Source organism: Hippoglossus stenolepis, chromosome 2, assembly GCF_022539355.2.
Source record: "Hippoglossus stenolepis isolate QCI-W04-F060 chromosome 2, HSTE1.2, whole genome shotgun sequence".
Classification (NCBI taxonomy): Eukaryota; Metazoa; Chordata; class Actinopteri; order Pleuronectiformes; family Pleuronectidae; genus Hippoglossus; species Hippoglossus stenolepis.
This window is the reverse complement of record NC_061484.1, coordinates 5226687-5252213: the sequence shown is the minus strand read 5'-3', so window position 1 is coordinate 5252213 and position 25527 is coordinate 5226687. Positions and strand designations below refer to the sequence as shown.

The 25527-nt window shown below is 41.3% G+C and overlaps 2 protein-coding genes across 3 annotated transcripts; both read right to left on the bottom strand.

Annotated features, from left to right (window-relative positions):
• Positions 1-255: 255 nt before the first annotated feature.
• Positions 256-13908, bottom strand: LOC118099941 (fibrous sheath CABYR-binding protein). Of its 2 annotated transcripts, XM_035144775.2 has the most exons (7): positions 13718-13908; positions 11029-11126; positions 9652-9724; positions 6431-6883; positions 3147-4178; positions 1658-1720; positions 256-1375 (listed from the first exon to the last, which is right to left on the bottom strand). In XM_035144775.2, the coding sequence occupies exons 1-6, from the start codon at positions 13788-13790 to the stop codon at positions 1674-1676; spliced, it is 1776 nt and encodes a 591-aa protein (XP_035000666.2). In that variant the 5' UTR covers positions 13791-13908; the 3' UTR covers positions 256-1375; positions 1658-1673. The 2 variants fall into 2 exon arrangements, with proteins under 2 accessions (XP_035000666.2, XP_035000674.2); XM_035144783.2 differs by lacking the exon at positions 1658-1720 and having other exon boundaries at positions 13718-13906.
• A 4775-nt stretch (positions 13909-18683) lies between these two features.
• LOC118125257 (ras-related protein Rab-33B) lies at positions 18684-25453 on the bottom strand. The gene is made up of 3 exons (XM_035183688.2): positions 24344-25453; positions 19527-19705; positions 18684-19426 (listed from the first exon to the last, which is right to left on the bottom strand). Exons 1-3 carry the CDS (start codon positions 24782-24784, stop codon positions 19099-19101), a joined length of 948 nt encoding a protein of 315 aa, XP_035039579.1. The 5' UTR covers positions 24785-25453; the 3' UTR covers positions 18684-19098.
• Between the last annotated feature and the right edge of the window lie 74 nt (positions 25454-25527).

Here is a 25527-nt window from a genome sequence, read left to right as displayed (position 1 = left end):
ACTTTCCTATGTTCTATTATCAGGTTGTTTTCTCCTAGAAATCCATATTCACATGCATCCCATAATTGTATTTTAAAGAACTGGTTTCTACTGTTCGTGATGGTCAGAAGTTACTCAGTAAAAAAGTCCCAACAAGCCGATTGTAAAAAGCAAACTGACAGATAATCACAAACAAGTGATCTGTCTCCATCAGGTGGTCAATACACTAGATATTCACTGTGAGCAGAGAATAATATCAAGCAGAGCAAATCTGAGTCAGGGTTTATACATCATTTTATTTAAAGTGCCTATGTAGACACAATCATAACAGATACATCGTGATTAAATGAAACTAAGAAAAAAACCTTCACATATTCCATCAGGTTTAGTTATTTTTGATTATATGTAGTTCAGCTACAATTATAAAACAAAGCATCTGGTACTCTCAGAGAACTGGAGGCATGTTACTGTTCATTTAAATGATCTAATGAAAAGGTACAAGTCAACTTGTATGAATTTGAACCTACTTATGATTTGTATCAATCTTTTGTCACAGAAAATAACACAAAACAGATAATAGATATGCACCAAATTAAGTATTTTTGCCTTAAAAGGAAATATTAACATTAGTGTAACAGTCTTCACTTGTATTTCTGTCATGATTTCTGCTAGAAATGCATCAATTACTTTAAAATTAGTGTCTCAGTAAAAGTATAATGGTCGTAAATGATCTTAAACCAGACAACCAGTCTGACAGACAACTGCTCCTGGTTTCTATTCTTCCCCCCTCTCATCTCTCCCCTCTTTTCCACCCTCCTCTCCATTTTTCCTACGCTCACCCCAACCGGTCGAGGCAGATGGCTACCGACACATTGTCTGGTTTCTCCCCATTAAAGTTAACCTTTTTCTCCGTATCTATCTCTTGAAATAGTGATGCCTGCAACTTCATCTGTACAATGACAAAAGTGAGGAAAATACACATCCCGTTTGGTATAATTTCAGCTGGAAAGTTGCACACCCACATAGAACTTGAAAATATTGTGAGGCTAACACCATTTTAACAATGACAAACCACTTCCACTGCCTATTGACTTTTGTCCCATTCATGAAAAGCTTTGCAACAGTGGCACCTAGAGGACAAGAGACGTTATGGGAATCATTTCACAAATGCTAACACAGATTGAACAGTAACAGAACGAGAACATAGAGGAAACTGTGTGGTCACTTTTCAGAAAGGAGACATTCGTTAGTTAAACCTGTGGCTATAGTTCTCATTATGCTGTTTTCATGTGGATCATCATCTGGGCCTGACTGACTGACAGGCGAGAGTTGTGGAAGGCACACCGTCTGTCTGGTCACGACTGGGCTGTCACCACCACCATCGCCTCTGTGCTGCCTGCAAAAAAAAAACACAGCCATTTGAATAATGTAAATTAATTTGTTTAATATACCCAGCTTTATGATTTTGCACATCTTAGAGTTTAAATAAGTAGAATGGACATTTGTCACAAATCTGTGTAGCCTCTATAACTTGCATTACAACACTAATACTTTCTGGAATAATCAGTTTCAAGGTATCTGTCTGAGAATGCTACTTATCCTAAAGATGTCCATTCTACTATCTCTAGTTCTACACAGACAGCGGTATTTATCGTTGTGCTGCTTTTCGACTGGTTACCTTCTTAACTGTACTATTACATCAGTGAGCAGCTTTTTACAGTCCAGACATACACCTCTGGCTCTGTGGACACAGGCAGAAATACATCTGGTCAGAGCCAAACACACTGCAGACTCAGATTATCTGTTTTCTTTACAATAGATAAAGTGAACTGCAGAAATGTCATTATCAAATTAGCTAAATGTATGATGTGTTGTTACAGACATTGCAATGTGTGTATTGCCAATGTTTTTCTTTTTATAACATGCCTACACTTTTCTCCCCATGATTTACAATATCAGAAAATTGCAAATAAAAATGGATGCACTTAATATTTTTACATCTGATGCTCAGTCTATGTTTTTCTAATTAGGTTTCATCACACCGGCCTTTCACAAAGCATTTATTTATAAGTCCTTAGTTGTCATTAAAGATAAATGTCAGCTCAGCCCAAGAGAAACACAGGTTGATCAAATGTTCAGCTCGGCCTAGAGTTATTTTAGGAGACTGGGCCTGTATCACCCCTGAAACCTTCATTTAACACTACAGTCAACAAGTTTGAGTTCATGTTCTAAAGCCGATCATCTTTGTAAACCTTTTATGAAGCTGTTGAAATATATTAACCCATATCTGTCATTACTTCAGCGAAGTAAGTAGTTGTTAGTTACACTACGATTCAGTGTGTCTGCTCTTTAATGTTTACTGTGCTGCTACTGGCTGAAATCCTGAAGGACTTTGCATGTCAAACAATTTTGTCTTCCTGATTTAATGTAATGAAAATAGTCCACCTATTTTGCATCTATAAACAGTATACAAACATGTCAATGCAAGCCAATAAAATACGGCATTTTAAGTATTTATCAGCAATTGTAAATTTAAATAATGACCTATTTTATGTTGTTACAACAGTATTTTACTATATTGTCATTAATTTCTGTTTATACACCACCCTCCACATGAAATAAACAAGAATGTATAGCTGCTTATAGCTACATTATAGTACAACCTTCCAGACACCGTACTTACCTTAGTCAATTATTTTTCAAGCATTGTCTAGTACAACCTCTAACACTGTATGTAATCTCTCTGAAATCTCCAAGAAAACCAAAACAGAGTTAAAGGTACATTATCTCAATTTGGAATGCCCATTGAATTAAATGTGTACTGTAATTTCATTAATTTACATTTGACATGGCTGTATTGTGGTCAAATGTGAATGATCCCTTTTCAGTTTTAGCTTACAAGCTTGTTTGAGTGAAGAAACATCACAATTTGACTGCTGTGAAATGTGGGATGATAACATTTCAAGATAGTCCGGCCATTTCTGATTGGATCGAGGATATTTCCAAACCCGAACAATTCCCAGCTAATAATTAAACTGTACTGTACTGATTTCCCTGCCCTAGATGTAACAAACCAAGATTAATATATTAGGTAATTTAAAAAGGTACTGGTAAAATAGATATGGGGTGTTCAAAAACTCAAAGACTGGCAGCATGTGTGTTCTTACTTTGTCCCTCCATGACTGACACCACCTCCATGGCCACATGTGTTATAGCCGCTGCTCCGTCACTGACCAGCTCCTCTTCAAAAGCAGCGGCTGGCACCACTTCCTCTGCAGCTGAGGGAGTGGAGTGGCAGGAGTGGCAGGGCTTTTCCTCATGTGCTGGAGCCTCTGTTGCAGATTCTGGTTCAGCAGCAGAAAGAACTTCCAGATCCGCTGCTGTGGAGGCTGCGGCCAGCTGAGCCGTGTCCACGACTGCTGCAGCTTCACTGTGTGTTGACACCATTTCATCTGCGTCCTCTGCTGATGCTTCATCTGTTTCAGCAGCAGGTGTCATCTCGCCTGGTGACGTCTCATTCAGTGGAGCAGCTTCTGCAGTGGTGGTGGCCTCCTCAGCAGCTTCTGATGGATCTTCTTCCACAGAGGCCTCAGTGGGGGAAATGGCCTCTGATGCAGCTTCTTCCACAGAGACCTCAGTGGGGGAAATGGCCTCTGATGCAGCTTCTTCCACAGAGGCTTCATTAGATGAAATGTCCTCAGCTGTATCTCCAGGTGAGGCCTCTGTAGAAGAGACAGCTTCCTCTGGAGCAGCTTCAGGGCCTGGCGCCTGATCCTCAGCGCAGACCTCTCCCGCCTCCTCTACCGAAGCGTCACCTTCCTCTGGAGGAGATGCAGTTGCTCCCTCTTCCTCCTCTGCTGCAGCAGGAGCAGGTGTCTCCTCAGTCATCCCCTCTTCAGCAGATGGAGCTTCTGCTACTTCCACATCAGCCACTGCCTCATGAGCACCAGCCTCCGGAGACTTCTGCTCCTCCTCGATCATTACATCAGCTGCCTCCTCAGCTGCTTCCTTAGATACCACCTCTGTGGTCGCTTCCAGGACTTCTGGTTCAACCACCACCAGGGTGGAGTCCGGACCTTTTCCATCCTCTATTTGTCGGACAGATTTCACCAGACTCGTCTCACCAACAGAAGCTGCCGCGATCTCAACTGTGGAGCCGGCCAAGATCTTCACAGCTGTGAGCAGATCTGGCAGAGACTCTGAAGTAGGGAAGGAGAACAGGAAGTGATGGCATGAGTTTAATTATATCTGCTATACATGGTACTATATTTGTACAAATACATAAATTCCACTTACCTGGAGCAGAAGTCTATCACTGGACAGTCTACGTTCACCACAGGTTCAGGAAACTCTCTACAGGAAGCCATCTGCCCAGTTCATGCTCCTAATTTTAGTAAGTGTCCTGACACAGTAACAATCTCAGATACAGAACATCCTGTGAGCTTAACACTTATAATTTGACACCACTGCCTTTCAAAATAAAAAGGTATCCAAACGATTAAGGGTACAAGTCTGGATGGACAAATTTCAATGATGTTCTTCTCATGGTGTTCAGATTTGTTAATGTATTTATGATTTGCTAGATACAGTAGTAAACAATGTAAAGGGAGTCACAGGTATGGTTTATCACCCATCTGTCACCCAACCCTGGCAAACCACCAGGACACCCTAAAAACGAACACTAATCTTGGATTAGTCTTAAACTGTCTGCGAGGCACCTTTAAACTGCACAATGCAAAAAAGACTGATACAAGTCTGTGATTCTGAAACTGATGAACTTATAAGAAAACATTCAAGCTGTACACATTAATGTTCAACAGTTCTAGGATAAAAAAAAAGCTTTCATTTCATCCATCTGACAGTTTCTTTCTGCATGCTGCCTCTTTACATCATTGTGAACCTACGTCTATGTTTAGAATACTTATCTAGAATAGGTACATTTGTTTCGATAGCTAAACATTTTTACCTTGTTCTTTGCTGTTGCACAGAACAAAAGAAAAAGTCAGCATTTTCAATTTATAATCTTGTAAATAAGAACTATTTAAAGGAATTAACTCATATGATCCTGTGTATCAGACTAACAATTTTTAAAATCTTTGTTTTTCCATTTTCACCACTTGAATGCAAAGGAGCATGAACATGGCACATGGGGATTTTTCTAGAAAGAACAAAATTCTACAGAACAGGGTGTTTCTATATCTACAAAATAATTCAGCTTTTACCGTTTCACAAACATCCAAATAATCTGAGTGTTGAACGTATATAGGTCATAAATATCAATTAGTCATCAATAACTATGCATACCTGCCCCACAATAAAAAAAAGAGTAACTTCAAACTTATGTATCATCCAGTGATGCTTTATTCTTTGAACACTTATGTATGTTAATGATAATGACAACTTTCAATGCTCAGACACAGAAGTGAATCTATTCAATAGTGTTCCCTGAAAGATTAGTATCACAGTTACAGAGACCAGATGGAGCAGGAGCGTCTTTATAAAACACTTAACCGACAGAAAATGGCTTTCTGAGAAAAGATCTCATCATGATGCGGATACATGAAGGCGTAGCTATAGACAGAACAAAAGAATGTAAATTTGAAAAAGGTCACATTCTGAAGAGAAAAGCTTCAACTTAGTTTCACTCTGAAGAATAAATGGTTTCATTAGGAGTCACGAACGACTGCCGCCTAGAGAAGAAACACGAACTGGTTTGGTCAGACTTCAGGGTGAAAGAGTTAAATGTGAATGAAACGTCAACTTCCTGATCCATCTCCCTACTGTCTGCACACCAACCCCAATCCAAGTAAAAAGATTCATGCGACATTCTGTAGCTGGAAGTAAGTGTTGCTGAGCAAAGTAAAGTCAAGTGCAAAGGAAACTGAAAGAAACACAAAACTATTTCTTAAATGGACTGTTTCAGACGGTTAAGGCCACTTAAAAGATCATTTTACAAAAGAACGTTATCGACTCTGTTCACTCCCTTGTCCCTACTACCACACTATGATCTGTGCCAAACCATAATGTGGATCAGCTCTGCTCTTTTGAAGTGAATTCCTATAGAAAGTGACTTTTCCAAATTGAATCTGTTTAGGCAGCCTGATGCAGAATGTTATAGTTTGGCTCTAAAGGTTGGGGGGGAGGTCAAGGGAAGAAAGGCCTGTGAAAACTGGACTGATGAACCCCAAACTGGTATTCACTCACTGAAGTGAAAAATGAACAATGTTTTTACCTCTTTACTGAAACAGGGGTTCATGTGTCATTTTTTTCCTGGGCCCAGAGAGGTGGGACAAAGCACAGCTAACCTAACCTAACCCTCCTTTCAGGCCGAACTATTTTGAGCCATCAGAGCTTTAAGCAGCCACCTCTGCAGCAGGGGCTGCCTCAGCCTCAAGGGCTGCAGGTGCAGTCTCTGCCTCGGCAGGTGGGGCTTCAACTACAACAGCCGTACCAGCGCTCTCTGCTGCAGGGGCTTCCGTTACTGGGGCTTCTGTTGCGGGTGCCTCAGCTGCTGGGGCCTCGGCTGCCGGTGCGTCGGCCTCTTCTGTTGTGGCAGCCTCGGCTACTTCTGTTGTGACCGCCTCGGCCACTTCTGTTGTGACCGCCTCGGCTGCGGGGGCCTCGGCCACTTCTGTTGTGACCACCTCGACTGCTTCTGTTGTGACCGCCTCGGCTGCGGGGGCCTCAGCTGCGACCACCTCGGCTTCGGCAGCAACTTCCGAAGCCGCTTCAGGGACAGCCTCTGCAGGTGGAGAAGGGGCAGCTTCTTCTGTGGCCGCTGGCTCTGCTGGAGCCTCAGTAACGACAACCTCGGCAGCGGCCTCCGCTTCTACCTCTGCGGGAACAGACTCGGCGGCTGCCTCCTCAACTGGGGCGGGTTCGGGTGCAGGAGCTGCTACCTCAGCTGAAGAGGAACAGAAAAACGTGAATGCAACATTCTTTGACAGACATCTCTGTAACTTGTTGTGTACTTTATGTAATGAAAATGACAGCTAGTTAAAAGTGCCTTTGTTTTCTGGGCCTGTTTGGAGCAGTATTTCAAATATTCCTGTGGAAAACTGACAGAAAGTCAGATCATATTTGCTACTACGGATACAGTTGCGAGTGCAAGTCTTTTCTCATGTGCAAACTTCAGTGACACTAGGATTAGCATCATTTGGGCCTAAATGACCTTTGGAGTTGAGATAATTAGATGAACATGTCCGTAATGAGCTCTAGAGGACTGAGTGGTCATACGGTTCTTCCATTGACATCAGCTACCTCCGATGACCTCACAGAAAAGGGCCAAACATCTGAAACTATGACCATCTGCAAAAATGAAACTTTATACTTTTAAAAGAATTTAACTTTAAACTATTTGACCCCAACATGTATCGTGAGATCGAAGGTCAAGAGCTTAAAAGGTCTTAAGGGCCACAAGGTAAAAGCAGCTGCTGTTAAAACTGACTGTTAAAACATTATGAGTAGGTTAATCCTTAATCCTGACATGTCAGAGGGACAGAAATATACTGCAACTGCTGAGCTCACCAACTCTGCTGGTTACTGAAGGAAAGTCAAGTTTTATTTTATAAAGACAGATCCTTTACAAGAAAATGAGGTGGGTAACACGGAGATACAATGTGTTAAATGGACGTTACGCCACAGTGGTACAATGAATTTGCAGGAATGAGGTCAAATAAATCTGATCTAAAAGCAGATCAGATGCTAATCTGTTAAAATGGATCATTACCACGACTCATTTTCTTCTCACTCCTATTAAGCACTTGTTACTCTTTACAATTTACATACTTAATATTGTATTATCCATTTTACTCCATTGTATATTGTGATGCTGTAAATTGGAGCAAGCTGGCACAAGAATTTCCTTTGGGATTACATAAATTCTCTGATCATAATTTACTGAATATGCCCTTTAAAATATTCCCTTTTTAACTTGAATAGGCATAAAATGTAAGTACTGGGTCTTCCAATGATTCAGAAAGTGACTGTATGCATCATACAGTAAAATAAAGTACTAAAGAATGAACCTGTACACATTTAGTGCATACAGGGAATCATAACATTCAGATGAACTCCCTCCTCGACACCACACTGATTTGAGCATTATTCATTTAATCTTCCTTTAGCTCCTGTCAGCCCTATTCGTTGAATTTGCCTTCTTTTGTTATCCTAGTTAAATGAAAATGACTGTTATATAAGCCCAATTTGTTACACCAATCAGTGCTGTCTTCAGAAAACATTTCCCTGATAAACAGCATCAGCTCCAAAAACTGGTCCAATGCATGATGTTACATACCAAGTTCAAACATAAAAGAAAAATAAACTATTTTACTTACTATAACTAATTATAAAGGGGCCCACCTCTATGAAATAAATGTTTGTTTCAGTTTGGAAACCTATTAGAAATAAAATCTCACATTTTCACAAGCTAAAAGATTCGCATTCATTGAAAACATGAAACGTAAAAAATAAAATAAATAAAAACTGCTGCTGCTCCACTGTGCCTCAGAGAGTCTACATGTGCGCGGCCGTGACAGTGGGCGTTTATCCCCAGTCCATGATGGCAAGCTTTTCTGGGCACAGAGCCACAACCTCTCGGGCTCAAACTGGCTGAATAGACAAATTATTTGCAGACAGAAATTCAAACAGACAAGCGAGATGAAGCTATTGAGAGTATTCAATCTACCATGTGTTGACATTTGGGTGGTGAAGCCAGAACAAACTCAGAAACACTTTGTATAGGAAGCAAAAAAAAGGCTCTGGATCATAAGTCACATTTTATCTAGAAGCAAAGATAGAGGCCTGATTAAAAACTGGTCCTAAACTTTGATGTTGTCAGATTCAAAAATATTTAAAGAATCAGTCTTGTATGATATGGTCAACAAGTGACTCAGCTCCTCTGATGTTTTCTAATCACTCACACTTTGAACTGATCTTTATAAAAACCTGATGAATTCATATGTTCCAGGATAAACGGGGCGTTGCTTCTTCTGCAAATAAGTTAATATACAGCGTCGTAATTTGCGGGAAGAAAGTCTGTAGGAGTGTGTGCTCGACTCTGTTCCTCTTCACTGATAATCACCTGTATTTAGTTATTAATCAATGATGTCGGATCATGTCTCCGGATCATTCCGGTCACTTTAACCCTGATGTGCTGACTGTGTGTCATGTCACGTCTCGTGTAGCAGGTTTAAACATGCATCTCATAAACTCTAGAGCGAATCAAACAAACAAAGTAACTTCAGTCCTGTACGTATCCTAATAACTTGTGATCAGTGCTTATTGTTAAAGTGTAAAGTGAGCACAGGTCAGAGGAGTGAGGAGGAAAACTCCAACAGAGACTCAGACACAGGACGACCGGACCTTTAATGAGCGTCTGTCCTGAAGCAGCGATGTTATAATTATTCAGCTGTGGAAACCCGCTGAAACTATGAAGGCAGCAGAAAACATGATAATGTTTAGTCACTGCAGAGTTGTCCACCTCTCTACAGGAGCCCAAACATTAACACGTGTGCTGCTGCTCCTACACTCTTTAGTGTAGGTGTGTCAACCTAACACCCCATGTGGGTGTAACTATTCCTGAACAGGAATATTTGTATCGAGGAAAAGTTATCGCGATATTGTTTTATCGCCCAGCCCCAACTCTCTGTGTGTGTGTGGCCCTTGACTGACCCTTTGCCAGGGAGCCCATGTCTGCCAGTTTGTCCTCAGGGCGCACACCTTCACCATTCACTGTCTTATAAGCCTGAGAAAAAGGAGGGCAGATATGAGTTTATTACATTCCATCACACACACCAAATGTTAATGACATAATAGAGTGTTTTTCAAAATGCTACTTTAACACTGATATGTCAGCTGTCATGACCCTGCAAAGCTCATACACACAATAAACAAGTCTGCTCAAGACAATGGCTGCATGTGCATGACTTTGACTGAAAGCACAAAGAACATGTGCCTTCAGCTGGTGTCTGCTCCAAGCAGAGCCATCCGTCCTGAGACTGTTTACTGACTCCCAGTTTACCATAACACACACGTTTAAACTACATGATGATTTAAAGAAAACTGGTTTGATCCAGTATAGTTACACTTCTGGTTTAAGGTTTGGAAAATTAGGTTTGAGTCACACATTTTACATTCACACCTCAAGTTATAAATGAACTTGAGACAAATTAAAGTAGTTTTGAGGAAACAAATATCTAAATGCTGCAGGAATGTTTGCAAATTGACTTCACCTCCATTGATCCTGTGCCTCGATCTTTTTATGCAGACCAGTAAATGTTCTTGCATCCGCTCTGCGATTTATATTATTATGTTCATAGCAGTCAATATCAAAAAAGTTAAATACATTAATAATATCTAGACTCCAAGTGAGTGTGACCTTTTAACCACTGTAATCTAATTAATGTTTGAACAAATTCATTAAAAGGCAGACTTAAGATATCATGTTCAAGAGGCCAAAAACAGTGACCTCATAAAACTCAAATATAATCAGATAATCTGTGAACATTTGTGCCAGATGTACTAAAGTTCCATATGGGTGTTCCTGATATTCACAAGAACATGAGGTCAATGTCACCTTGACCTTTGACTGTCAACCACCAAAATCATATTAGTTTATCCAAGAGCCCAAGTGAACATATGCACCAAATCTGAAGAAATTCCCTCAAGGCTTTTGTTAACTGTCGTGTTCACAATTGTAAGGTCAGTGATCTTGACCTTTGGACACCAAATTTAAATCGGTTCATCCACGAGTCAAAATAATGTTTATCAAATATAAAGAAATTCCCTCAAGAAAACATAATGCCTCTGTTGCTGTTCTTAATGTTGCAGTGGCATGAATATTTAATTTTTAGGTTCTAAACTTTCTTATGAACTAATTTTAATAACTCTTGACCAACACTGGAATGATAAAACACTCTTAATTTCCCTGTGGGATTATAGTCTGATGATTTTTCCTAAATTTACTGTCTGCAATAAAATATTTCTCACACACACACACAAACTGATTTTAACACTTAAACAAGAAATGGAGATTTTTTTGATGCTCACATAGACGACAGCAGCAGTGAGACCTCCTCCACACAGAAGATAGTACGTCATGTTGGTGGAGCCTCCAGGAATCCCGAAGGCCATGTGTCGCACTGGAGCTGCAGGAGTCACCGGAAGGTAAAGTTATAGGGTTAGTATGGCAGAGCACATGGAGGCTGACCTTTAGCAAACACATTTACATTCACTCGTAAATACAACTGATAATGTTGCACAAGAATGTGGTTATTTGTACCTATGGGGAATCATTACACACTTGTGCCAAAATCAGAAAGGACCATAAAGAAAACCTATGTTAAATTTAACATGTTAAATTTAACAGTTTGAAAGCATGGTTTCCCATATGAAGTGACCCTAATCGGAATATGACTTGGTGGAGAACGCGTTCTGATAGTGACAACATGTCTCGTCCCTTAATCCAGTTACACAATGAAGCTCTGGTCATTTGCAGCAGAGGGGATAGAAAGATTTAGCAGCGTCCAAGCTCAGCACTGAGTCTTCCCTTAAATTAAATCCCCAGCGGCACATACACTTCCTGCTTCACAACACTAGAGTTGTATCAAAACAAACTTCAAATTTCTCAAGTGGGCTGGAATTCATGAACTGATAAAGGGGATGTGTTAAAGGCATCTTTACACAGGTTGTTGTGGTGGATAGGTGAACGCGAGTGGCCGTAGCTCGGACGTCCTGCGAAAAGATTTACTGGCATTTAGAGGATTGCCAGTGGTGCATGCAGAGGAGGCCATAAATAAAACCACCCTGCGTCCCAAACACTGCCTCGGCCTAATCTCTTCCTATACCTAGAAAAACACGCACGCATACCACAGAGTGTGTACGTGAAGGGTTACAGTGCACAGCACGATGTACACAGTGTGCGTTTGCTTTACTCAGTAGTCTGAGTGGGACATGTGAAGCAGTAAAAGAACACCCTGTACAGTTATGTGCCACACGCCCCTTTCGTGCTTCATACATGTGTTTAGGCAAATCATAACTCAGCCTGGGAACTTTACACTGACACTGTTTGATGACCTTGAAGATTGTTCACCTGTTACATTCATAGTTTTTAAAAACACTCTAAACATTTTAACTGGTTTATGTGAACATGTTTTTTTTATATGAAAGACTTGATTGTCATTGACTGAAAGTTTTTTCCAAGATGACCTCTATGAAATCTTCAATTTCATAACACAAAAAACAACCCAGCACCTAACTCCCCCTTAAAAGAAGTGAGACTGGCATGTTGTGTTCCCTTTACACCAAGCTAGCAGTCCCCCCTGGGCCCCATTTCCAGTCTTTATGCTAATAGCTGCTGGCTCAAGCTACATTTTCAATGTAAACTAGTGATGCATTAATAAAAACTAACTAAACTGTCATGAATGCTGAGCCAATGGAGCTGCCAAGTCCCCCCTCATCCTCTAATACCAATGACACAGCAGCACTGATGCAGGGAGTCCAAGTCCAAGTTATTTATACAGGTAATCAGTTAATCCCTGCACTGAGGTTCAGGCCTGACAAAATGGGCACGCATGTCAGGCAACAGACAAACATGGCCTCTGTAGCACCAGTGACACATGTGGAAGTGCAAGGTGAACATGTGCTCACGCCCTCTCCTCTAGTGTTCTGTCGGTCATGTGTAGCCCACAGGAGCGACCCCTGCCCTATTATACCCAGAGTACACAGGCTGCAAATGCAAATCTTGTTTTGGTCTTTTAAGAAACACATCGGAATCTTCCTTATTACAGTCAGGTTTTGCAGCATCAGTCAAGTTTGCAAAACAGGATATTAAAGCTGCAGTTTGCCCTCAGTCTAAATTCCACATGCTCACATAGAGAAGGAAAGGAGGATCAGAGCAGGAATGCATGAAGAGAAAGTGTCATTTAAATGCAGGTGATCAAGTCTTTAAGTGTCCTCTGCTTACATGCAAATTGGAAAGTGAAGGTTAAAATGCTAATCATTTATTTTTGGTTATTTGTTTCACATGTTATTAATGTAAAGGGTCATTGTTTGTATATTTCTATTATTTAAACTCACTTCTAATATGATTGTCATACTGAGGAAGGCAGACACTTGAGTAGCAGATCTCCACTTAGTCCTCGTTTGAAAGAATAATGGCACAACACGTGACAAGGAGTCCAGTGAGCATGGACGTTTTTTCTACAAATACAAACTTAAGTCTTGAGCTTTAACATAAAAAAAAACGACATCGTTCATGTAGTGAAGGTATGAAACCTGAAATCAGGGCAGTGGCAGGTTTTTTGAGATGTTCTCTTTCATAACCATGTGTAGAACTGAGTGTTCCCAAAGCAGGACACACCTCCTCGTGTCGGCCCCACGGCAGCTCGACCTACACAATGGAAAACCCACGGATGCATCCGATCACGCTGCTTTCACACAAACGATATTATCTCCAGATTGAAAGAAATTAAATAAAGAAATTAAAAGTGCTGAATAATTTATATATATATATATTTTTTTTTTTTTAAACGATCAAAAGTGACTCAATTGAGATGAAGATCGGACAAAAGAAAACCCCTCCACTGACTCCGTTCATTTAAAGCCTGCAGCTGAAACACACGAGCCTGTGGCTCTATTAACTTCACACACACACACACACACACACACACACACATACATACATACATACATACATACTGATTTAAAGAGAGTAAAGTGATAACCTGTCCCCACTCACCATTCCTGGATGTGGGTCCGAAAACCTTGCGTGCCAGCGGCCCGACTCTCTGCCATGCCCGTCTGCAGAACATCTTTACTGGAAGCAGGTGAATGAGCGAATGTGCGTGTGTCCGTGTGTTCCCTGCAGCTTTTAAAGATCAATGAGGAGGCGCAGTCAATATCTGACCAATGCTGATCGGTACCGAGCACGCCCCCTTTCTTCACGGAGGATCCGCTCAGTAGGACGACACCCACAGGCGAGAGGTGGAATAACAGCAGAGTGGTAGCAGAGTTGAGGAAGCCTAAACTGATTTGAGTGTGTGTGTGTGTGTGTGTGTGTGTGTGTGTGTGTGTGTGTGTGTGTGTGTGTGTGTGTGTGTGTGTGTGTGTGTGTGTGTGTGTGTGTGTGTGTGTGTGTGCATCTATTCTGAGCTCCTGGTTAAAGTTGGTCAGGCAGCCCATAATGAATGGAATTTAATGCAGTTCTGATAAACTGTGCAAACCTATGTGTGCGTGTCTGTGTCTGTGTCATCATGGCAAACTGTGGTTCAGGGGACATCTACTCTGATGTGAACTACCACAGAGATAGTTTTAAGTACTTTGGCACATGTCTGTCCGTCTGTCCTTCTGTGTCACCATGACAGCACCATGATACAGTAAATATACAGATCAGAAAATAAAACTTCTGACCCATCATCCAGCCGGGTCCTCAGCCTGAGTCTGGCCCACATGTCTCTCAATCTGGGCTGAATATTTTCTGCGTGTGCACCTGAAAGTAGGGGCATGGAACCAGGGAAGGAAGGGCCCATTTGCAGCCAACTTTACTCCCCTGCCAACATTTGCTTTTAATCACTGCTGCAAGTTTATCATTGACATTTGGTAAAACTACAGACCATTGAACGAGGGGAACACACCAGTCTCAACATCTGTCACTAATGTAATAACAACTAAGTGCTCATATAATAATGGGTCATGGGTCAGAACATTTTTAACAGGTCGGTGTGATCCAATTTCAAGATGGTTTCTACTTTTTCAGAGGTTATTTAACTATATAAATGTATCAATTCACAGTAACATTTTCCAACACTTGTGTTTGGACTCTTGATGCAGACTAGGAGCAGTTGGCAGATTTGCAGTTTTTGATTTGGTGTATAATCCCCGGACAATTCATTAAAATCAAATCCCTCTTCCGAATGGGATGAAAGCATGTTGTGACATCATCTCTTACACTGCTGCCAAGTGGATTAGTGTCCCATGTGGTTGCATGGAAAGGAACAGTGAGCTGTGGTTATATAACTAACTGTCCCAGAGAGTTGCTGAGGGCAAAAGTAGAAAACTGAGAGAGACGTAGAGCGACTGTAGCTGTTCTCTGTAGGTTTAAGCACCACAGTGACTCTCCTCTAGAAATAAATACAACAGCTAAAATCAAATCCAGAGTTGGTTACAACAGCTATGCAGTATCTCTGTCGCCCTCCTATGGTGAATAGGCATCATGACACCAACAGATGACTCATGTGGGTCTACGTTTAAGAGTTCAGATTGTCTTCTTCTCTGCTCTTACTGTATTTGTGTAGGCTATGTTTTCCAAGATTATCAAATGTTTGCTAAATGTGGCCCACAAGTGGTAGTTTCATGATGATGGTAAATGCTGAGATCCGGTGTAACAGTAGTACAATTAAAAAGAGTCATGACGTCTCCGACCTCACTCAGTAATGTTAAAGCTTTAAAGTGCAATAAATAAAATGTAACCACCATAAAGTACTGGCCATACCAGACCGAGATAAGTTGTATTAGCTAAAAAAGCTGAGTATGTTTAAAAGAGCAAAAGTGCATGTTAATGTCCATGAATTCAACTTTCAATATTGAAAGGGAAAAAAGTGGATCATGTCCCAAAAGCCATGTTCTGAGATGTTTACTCAAAATAGTGCCAGGTTACAATGCACTGAATGGTTTAGGGACAAAATACAATTATTTTTCTTAAGTTCTTTATTCACTGGGTATTTTAAAAATAGTTACAGGGCATTAAAACCCCATTATGAGGGTTATATAACATAAAACTGGGGGGCACAAACTAAATGAGATGGTATGGGGAAGAGAAGAAGAGGAGGAATAAAAGAAAAGAATGATTGTGCAATTAGAGCGGCCATCATCAGAGGAGAGACTCTGCAGGGCATCTGGGCTAAAATACATTTATGATCTGCTGCTACGTTACAATGCATCCAGACCCCCAGGCGATCAGGGTCAAAACTAAACATGGAGAAGCAGCTTTCAATCACATCCGGAGTGTTACTTATTTTTAATTTTTTAAAAACACTTATTTTTTGTATCACCTTATTTTGCTTTCATAATTTGTCATGATTGTATACCTGATGTAAAGTGTGTTGAATAGCTTTGCTGTTGAAATGCTGTACTGATAAACCTTCCTTATGTCTTTATTGAAAAGTGTCATTATTCACTTCAAAAACATTTACACATACACTAGTTTTACTGCGAGAGCTTGTATTACACTGACATAATGTTAAAGTACCTGCTGGTTAAAGTCTGAGCAGCTGATGTCGACACATTCTGACTTTTAGACCCTGGTCATGGTGGAGATGAGAAAGGGTTGGATCCTACATTTCCCACAATGCAACTACAATGTGTCTTTTCATTTGTTCCTCCCTGCCTGCCTGTGTCTTTTAATCTGCACGGCCCCAGTTTGTAACTCTTTCTGTTCAAAGTTTATCACCTTGAAGCTCAAATAACACCGATGCCACCGTCATCCTCTCTGACATGAAGCTCCTGAACAACAATAACCACACAACTGGTTTCACAGACTCTGCAGCAAATTGTTCTTGATGTGTAAAATCTATGGAATGCCCCCGTAAAGAGCTGGAAATCACTTCTGTTGCAGAGTGAAAATATTGTCAGATGTCCCAGCAAACACTTCAGACACTCTGGAGCCACTTTCTTTCCTTTGTTTGGTCAGTTGGAATGATTTTTTTGATTGAGGCAGATTGAGGAAATAAACACTGACATGTTCTCTCCTCTTCCTCTTCCACTTCCAGGCTTTCCTGCGGGCAGAGAAAAGAATCTGCCACCGGGCTGGTGAATGTTGCACCAATGTGACACTGACATGTGCACACTCACGCTCACTCAGCTGCACATATACACAACCGCCTGTGTGCTGTAGGATCAAGAGGTTTGCCCTCATCACGAGACGACCTCTGAATCATCGATTACACTAAGAATTACAACACACATTTCCATTGCCCACACTGCTCATGCACAAGACCGGTGCATGACTGCTGTGAGGCCATGTCTAGTTAGACACGGAGCTGTGTGGAAACACTCAACAGGCTGGATTAGATGGTGGTGAAACGTTCAACCACTGCTTTATACACAGCAACACAATGTATAGTGAATCAGGGAAGTCACATATGGAGAATACTGCACTTCTTATCTAGTGGGTCACAATAGCTACAGCAGAGGAGAAGTATCATGGGTTTGAGTTGTGCATTTCAGTGTCATTTTCCATAAACCGTGCTGTATATTCAGTTCTCCTTGGAAAGGTCACATCACATCACAGACACAGTAAATGCCGTAGATAAACTGTGACTTTAAAGCTGCAGTGTTTTGAATTTTCAGGGCTCTTAATATTCAGACTTACTAATTCAGTAAGGTGACAATTTAAGTCCCTCTTTGTTTACAGTTGGCTCTATAGATTTGAGCAAAGCCACACATGAATGAAATTTGGTTCTTGATCAATCATCTAGTGTACTTAAAAAAAAAAAGGAAAATAAATATTGTTAGGAAGTGACTAGTTTTTTTAAAAAGAGAAAAGACTACTGACTGGACAGGGGCAGTCCAGGGGCCAATAAGATTTCAGCTGGGGCCAGTGCCCTTTATGTGATGGATGGTAGAGATGATAAATCTGGATTAAACCACATTGGATGATGGTCTTCGTCTCATGTGTTTGGTTTTCATCAGATTCCATATTATGAAGCCAACGCTTTCAGAAACAAAAATTCCAATGTAACGTTAAAGTGGCATCATCATTTCAGTTTCATTTGTATAGCACAAAATCATAATATATACTGCAAAAAAAAATTTATGGAACACTAAATTCGTCACAGTACAACACCAGTCAGTTAGACTTCAGGGATATCAATCTGTCCATTTAGGAAGTACACGTGATTGTGAATCAATTTCCCGTGCTCTGGTGCAAATGAAAGTGACAACAGGTGCAATGGAGACAAAAGCAAGACCTCCCCTCAAAAGGGAATTCCTGACTCGTTCTTCTCTAGTTTTGTGTTCTGCTAGTGTCCCTGTTAATATGGTAGCTTGAGGTGGTACCTTCAGCACAATCAGGTGTGCACATCCATACATGCAGTCGCAAGAAGGTTTGCTGTGTCTCCCGGCACAGTCTAAAGTGAATGGAGGAGATACCAGGAGACTGGCCGTTACACGAAGAAGGGCATGAACCCAGCAGCAGGACCAGTACCTGCTCCTTGGTTACTGGTGTGCATGTGTCTGACCAACTGTCATGTGGGGGGCATGAGGGCCCAGCATCCTCGAGTGGGACCTCTGCACAGCCCGGCACTGTGCAGCTCAATTGCAATCGCCAGAGAACACCAGAATTCGCAGGTCCGAGACAGGCGCCCAATTCTCTTCACAGATGAGAGCAGGTTCACACTGAGCACATGTGCTAGACGTGAAAGAGTCTGGAGACATCGTGGTGGACGCTATGCTGCCTGTAACATCATCCAGCATGACGGGTTTGGCGGTGGGTGAGTGATGGTCTGGGGGGGGGGGTATCCTTGGAGGGTCACACAGATCTCCATGTCATAGCCAACAGTACCTTGACTGCTGTTAGGTACCGGGATGAAATCCTCAGAGCGGTTGTCAGACCTTACGCTGGTGCAGTGGGCCCTGGGTTCCTCCTGGTGCAGGACAATGCCCGGCCTCATGTGACCAGAGTGTGTAGGCAGTTCCTGGATGACGAAGGCTATGCACACTACTGAGTCACATTATGAGTTTCACCTTGTGATTAAAATGTTTTACTTTAATATTAGCATGTGTGTGACCGGGCCATTAGAGTTAGTCCCCAGTGACACCACACATGCTGCTCTCACTGCACTGAGAAGTCATTTGGATCAGAGCCTCAGCTGAATAACAGCTACATTCACATTTCTTTATTTTGCAACTATTGTAAACAATAAAATCACAAATATACACAACATATCCAAGTAGGACATTTCACTTTTTTTTATAAATAGTAAAGTTCTGCATGGGACTAAAAGCCACTATATTTTATATGTTAAAGTTGTGTTTGGTGAGAAATGAAAATGTTTACATATATTCTCTCACACGCTCATATAAAGAGCTAATAAGTCCAACAGTCTCTCCTCCCTCTGTGTCTCAGCAGCAGGTCCACTGCTCTTTATCGGCTCTTTTCTTGCTCACTTTAAAGGACCCATTGTACGTCACAGTGTTCGCTGCCAAAGGTTTTTTCTGTCGCTTCAGCTTGGCGCCGACAGCGATGACGATGTCCTCCACCTTATCCTGCTGATATGAAACCTCTCCGTCGCCTCGCTGTCCGTTCACACGCTTGAGTGGCGGGTTCTTGGCCGACGTCTCAAAGAACATCATGCCATGGGCCTTGGCGAAGCTCATCGCCTGCTCCTGGTTCACCTGGCCCTCAGTCGTTCTGGGGTTACGGAGGTCACTTTTGTTACCCACCAGGAACCTGCGAGGAGAGCAGTCAGCGGAAAGGGACAAATGATGATTCACAGAACAAACATTTGATTGATTTGATCAATGACTACACACAGGAAGCCGACAATTACCTGGGGATTTTCTGGCCCACTGAGTTCTGCCTACACTCTTCTATCCAGGAAACCAGGCCACTGAAACTGGCGGGGTAGGTGACATCATAAATGAAGAGCACGGCGTGGACATTCCGATAGTAATGCTGCACCATGGACTTACGAAAGCGCTCCTGTCCCGCTGTGTCCCACAGCTGGAGCTGAGGGCAAGAGAAACAAAATAAACGTTAACATACTCAGTGGTTGGGGTTTTACATACAAGTCGACTTGTCGACTATCAAAAGCACAAGTAGACACTGTGCATCGTAGGCTAGTCGTTCATCTGCGGGTACAGTGCAATGATAAAGCAAAGGTATCTACAGCAGATATGCAGAAGGGGGCGCTCTTGTTATTGACACACAGTTGTCAAGTCATAGTTGTTATGTCCAAATTTAACACTGCAGTGTGGGCGCTAAAGCAGCAAACATGCAGCAAGCGCAAGAGCCGGGAAGAAACGTTGCCATACGACCAGATTCAAATGCTTGATTAAAATCAAAAGTATGGAAATACTTAAGCACAGATAAAACAGTCAGCTGCAACGTATGTCAGGCTGTCCTAAAGTACAACAGCTATACCAGCGCTTTGCAAAACCATGTAAAGCTACACCCGCTGATGGCCAATGCCAGCAAAGATAGTGAGGAAAAGCGCCAACAAAGTGAAGAAGGAAGGCAGACGTCAATCTGAGAATTCACTAAACATCACATCACTAAATGTCCAGGCTCTCTCGCACATTGACATGGGTCGGAATAATATGTCTCCTGATTAATTGACTAGTCGACTACTTTTTGGAAATGGTTGACAACTACTACAACGCAGTACTCAGTGGTGTCCAAACATCTCAGACCACTTTCCCCTTTGGAACGCACTGACTGGCACTGAGGTGGTATAGAGAAGAAGACATGAGAAAGAGGAAATAAATGACGAGGCACAGAAAAGAAATGGTGTGTTGAAATAATCAGTACAGACAGTTACATGCACAGAGACATACGCTGAGTCATCACTGAGAGGAACAAAGATAAGGAATAAACAAGTTGACGTGATGATCTCTGTGAGTCTTTGTCACAGTTTCCTCAAAAAACACAAATCAATGATTTAAGTGCAAAACAATGATAAACCATGTGACTGCACGAAACCTATGATTATACACTAAATCCATGTTCCACATCCTACTTCATGTTTGGCCTTGACCTACTTTTACTACTTGATTTATTTTGTTTTCAAGGTTTTTTTTTTCAAACTTCAGGTTTGAGTTGACACTTGAAATAAGAAACGGTCAAGTTTAAAAGGTTCAGTGTGTAGAATTTAGTGACATCTAGAGGTGAAGTTGCATGTTGCAGCTGAATACCCCTCACCTCACCCTCCCCTTCCAAACATGAAATAGAACCTGTGGTAGAATTCAGTTGTCATAAAAACTCAAAAAGGTGTTTAGTTTGTCCAGGTTGGGCTACCGTAAAAAACATGGCTGCCTCTGTACCAATGTAAATATAAAGTACTTGAATATAAAAAGGACCTATTCTAGAGTAAAGAAAACAACAATTCGTACAATTTAGATGAAACACACTAGTAAAAACATCAGTAAGATAATTTTATATTTCAATTTCTTTCACCTAAATCTTACACACTGAACCTTTAAAGTCTGGTAAACACAGCAGGTCTCACACAGCAGTTCATGCAGAATATAGAAGAAGGGCCTTGCACAGAGCAGACAGCTTAGATATGTTTGGGTGTTTGCCTTGAAACGGGCACAGAAGAAGAAGAAGGGCCAGTGACCAAAACATTACCTGGGACAGAACCTGACCCTTTTCGTCGCTTCTGTCCAGCACCTACTGCTCATCAAGTTCGGATGTGTGTGCTTTCATATACTTCTTGAAAACATTGCTAACCCAGCTGCACTCTCCACTGACTACACATTCTTCTATACATTAGTCTGTCCAGCTGAAGTGGTGGGACTGCTCCGACAAATGGAACTTGACACAACTGTTGCCTCTGACTTGATCCAGGCCTTTCCCCCGAAGGTCTGGAGACTTGTTTTGACTGACTTGGATCCTCTCTTGACTGACTCCAGACTTCACCTCAAAAGCACTTCAGACTTGTCTTGATTTGAGATCCGTCTTCACCGACTCAATACTTAATTTGAGACTTCACACTTCAAATCCTTGACACTTGTCTAGGCCGAGTCGTCTTGGTGGACTTGAGACATGACTTAGACTTGTGCCGAAGTCTTGCGAAAAGATCAGTAACTGGCCATGTTAATAAAAAACAATGTTTGGACACATTCACATTACAGGATTTTTAACATAATGCGTTCAAATCAGGGGCGGGGCCAGAGGCTTTATTGTTTGTATTTGACATATAACTGATCCTCCACTGATTCAAAATGAACTGAAAAAACATGACAGGAACAAAGCTTGAAGCCTCCTATGCCCTGAAGTTATAAACAGTTCTTCAGTCCACTGACAGATACGTCCTCTGTCATGAGTTCATTTCTTAACACACAGGAAACAACACAAACCCACTAACACCCACCAACTTTAAATAAAACCATCACAGTCCTTTATCAACCGTTCAGATCAGGAGAAGCTTCACACACACAAGGCTCGTGCTGCAGGATGGGTTCAAAATCACGCTTGAATCGGATCCATTGAGGAAACTGCTGATGTTGATTAGGAGCTGACACGTCAGTAGAATCCAGCATGTCATCATCCTCAGTGTCTGTGTTCGTTCTGCCAACTCAAGCATCTCCGCTGATTCTCTGACATCCCGAGAATTCTCACTCACTCAATGTGAGACAGATTACGTCTGTGTCATTTCAGCAGAGCCTCTCTGCATATTATGAGCCAACAGAGGATATACTAAAGTATAAGAGACGATAAAGTCACCGTCACAAAAAACAAATGAGATGAAGTTGTTTCAGCACCGTCTCTGATTTGTTTCAAACCTCGTCTTTATCATAAACTGGTCCCAAAACAAAATACAGTAAAACAGTTCTGTTCAAATCCTGTTTTCATAGGACACGATTTGATATTATTTAATTTCTATTTTTTTATTTAGGCCATTGATTTCATTTTAGTCTAGTATTGCTTTGAGCCTCACCAAACTGTCGGATGGAAGAAAAACATATTTCCAGTATGACTGAAGCATTTGAAGCCCCTACAACATGTCAATTGAGATTTGAAAAAAAGAAGAACAATTCCTAAACAATCACTGATACTCAAGGTATTATAAACCAATTTCTGCAATCATATGATACACATCATGTTTTCCTGCAAATACAATTATTTATGAATTTTGTGCCAATATTTGAGGTCTTTGCCATAAATGGACATGGAGATATTCTGAATAAAACAAGGTTCTTAACCTATTTTGGTCATTTTCATAAAACCAACATGGTATGTGGGGTAAATAGGAACATCACAAGTTCTTAAGTTTTTCCTTCATATAAAGAAAACCAATTTCTTATGTCATAGAAATTTTATATAATCACGATTTAAGTATGCTCGTTGGACTAGAGGGCATTTGAGATGATAATTGTGCCTCTGCTTAGGTCCTGGATGTAGTACATAAGAGAAACAGAGTGTGCATATTAGAAAGCTTTACGATATATATGAATATTGTACTACGATATGTGTTGAACATGTCCCCACAGTGATATCAGTATGTACCTTTACATATTATCAAGAAAACACGAAGCATGTACCAGGTTCAGTCCTGTTGAACAAGTTCTTTGATTAAAGTGATCATTTTAACCTTACACATCATTGTTAATAAAGTTGTTCGAAATGTTTTTTTCTCCTTTTTTTTAAATAAGGAACATAAAATCTAACCACTGTTATATATAGAACCAGAGTTTTTCTTTTTCTCTGATGGGATTCTTAGATTTTGCCTTAACGACCTGTTGTAAAACAAACCACAGAAAACATGCGTTTCTTTACTCCAGTCAATATTTCAGAAGCTTGGACACAGATAATAAGAGATGACCCAGTTTATAGGATTTTATTTCTTATACATAAAACAATGTCTTTAAATTTGAGTATGTAGAAGGAAACTCGCAAGAAAATGAGAAATGAGCTATTTCCACATAGTTTCATGTTCTTCCTCTTTACCCCACAAACTATTTTGGTTTTATTAAAATGACCAAAGCATACTGCCACCAAACCCAAATATCTTCATGTGCATTTGTGGCAGAAAACTCAAATATCAGAACAGAATGAAAGATTGTATTTTAAAGACACAGCATAGTGGAACATTAATTTCACTCTTATCTAGGAATTGTGTAGACTATTTTTTGACAAGGCCTTGTAGAAAAAGCCAACATGCAGTGGTTCAGTCAGACTAAGAAGATGTTTGTCTATCATCCTACTAAGGTTTGATGAGACCAGGACAAACAATTAACTGAAACTCGAATTGAACAAAGATGTTTGATAGATCTCAGTTTTGGGATCCAAACATTATATAATAAAATCAAAACGTGAGACTGTGCAGCTGCACTCCCGTTAATTCCGTCTCCTGTAGGACTCTTAAAGTTTGGTCACACAGGTTAGGCCTCGAGCTCCTGGATGTTGGCTGGTTACTGTTGGTGCAGGTTGACTCATTATTTAACTTATTTAACTGAACTCACTGACAAAAACTGAACTCGTTAGGAAAAGTACCTCAAATCTACAAGTGGCTGTTTTGTCGGCAGGTAGTCTAAGTTTTCAAAATAAAAGAGCTCCTTGGGTGTGCGTAAAGGTTTGTGAGGCCAGTGGTCTCTTTAACATTGACTCATATATGTTTAGAGACGCATACAATTCACCGGTTACCTTTAATATTTCTCCATCGACGTCCAGCAGCCTCTCGCGGAAGTCCACCCCGATGGTGGCCTCCACTCTGCTGGGGAACTGTCCGGCGCAGAGCCGGTGTGTGAGGCAGGTCTTCCCCACCCCGGAGTCTCCGATCACCAGCACCTTAAAGGTCCGACAGCGGCTCAGAGAGGACACACTGCCCAGAGAGTTGGAAAACTCCAGCGATGACTCCATCCTGCAGAGAAATGTGGTCTCTCCGAAGATGCAGCTGCAGCAAAAACAAACACTTTGGGAAGACACGCTTCCTGCTGGAGGTGAAACTGCAGCGTCTCTGATCAGACTCAACAACTTCCCTCCTCGTCTGCTGCTTCGCTTCCTCTGATTGGTGTTTGCAGAGTGAGGAGCTGACCAATGACGAGCAGGACTCTCCACACACACGATGGACTCATCTGTAAACATCTGTCTAACATACACGTGTTTTCTGTTTTAGTTTGTGGAACGTGCTGCACAAAGTTGTAGAGAACCACGATGTTATATTTGATACTTTTCTACCAGTTGGTTGGTGTTACTGTGTGTGTGTTCATGTGGTCAGAATAATGGAAACAATGAGTTCCACACCGTGAACGCAACTTGAAGCACCTAACATGATTTTATGATAAACATGCATATAATTTAAATTGCCTGTGTGACCTGATCCTTTTTCTTTTTACATGATCATGTAAATATTGGAAAGAGGTGTCACGGTGTTGTTGAAACACTAAACACATACATACAAAACGTTGTTTTACAGCGTCCATGCTTCTCCCCCACATTCAGACTTCAGAGCAAATGAAAACACCAAAATCAGAACTTCACAATTTGAGAGAAAGGACCCTCCGAGAACATGAAGGCACATTGAGACCCAAACACTGGTCTCTGTAGGGAGCCTAGTGCTGATTACAACATCACAAAGCTAGGAACAAACTAACTTTAGGGACCAACTCCTCACCAAGTTTGCTAAGGGCTACATTTGACTTCCTGGCTTCAGTCCGTTTGGTTCAGTTTACTATTTTGGTTTGGTTCCTGAGGGGACACAGCACGGTGCTGCACCCTGCTGGTGGTTTGCTCTACAGCATGGTCTCCTAGAATATCACTTCCACAGTATTTGACAAGACAGATTTCTGCTTCATTGTGCAAAGTCTTAATTTCAGATAATATACAAA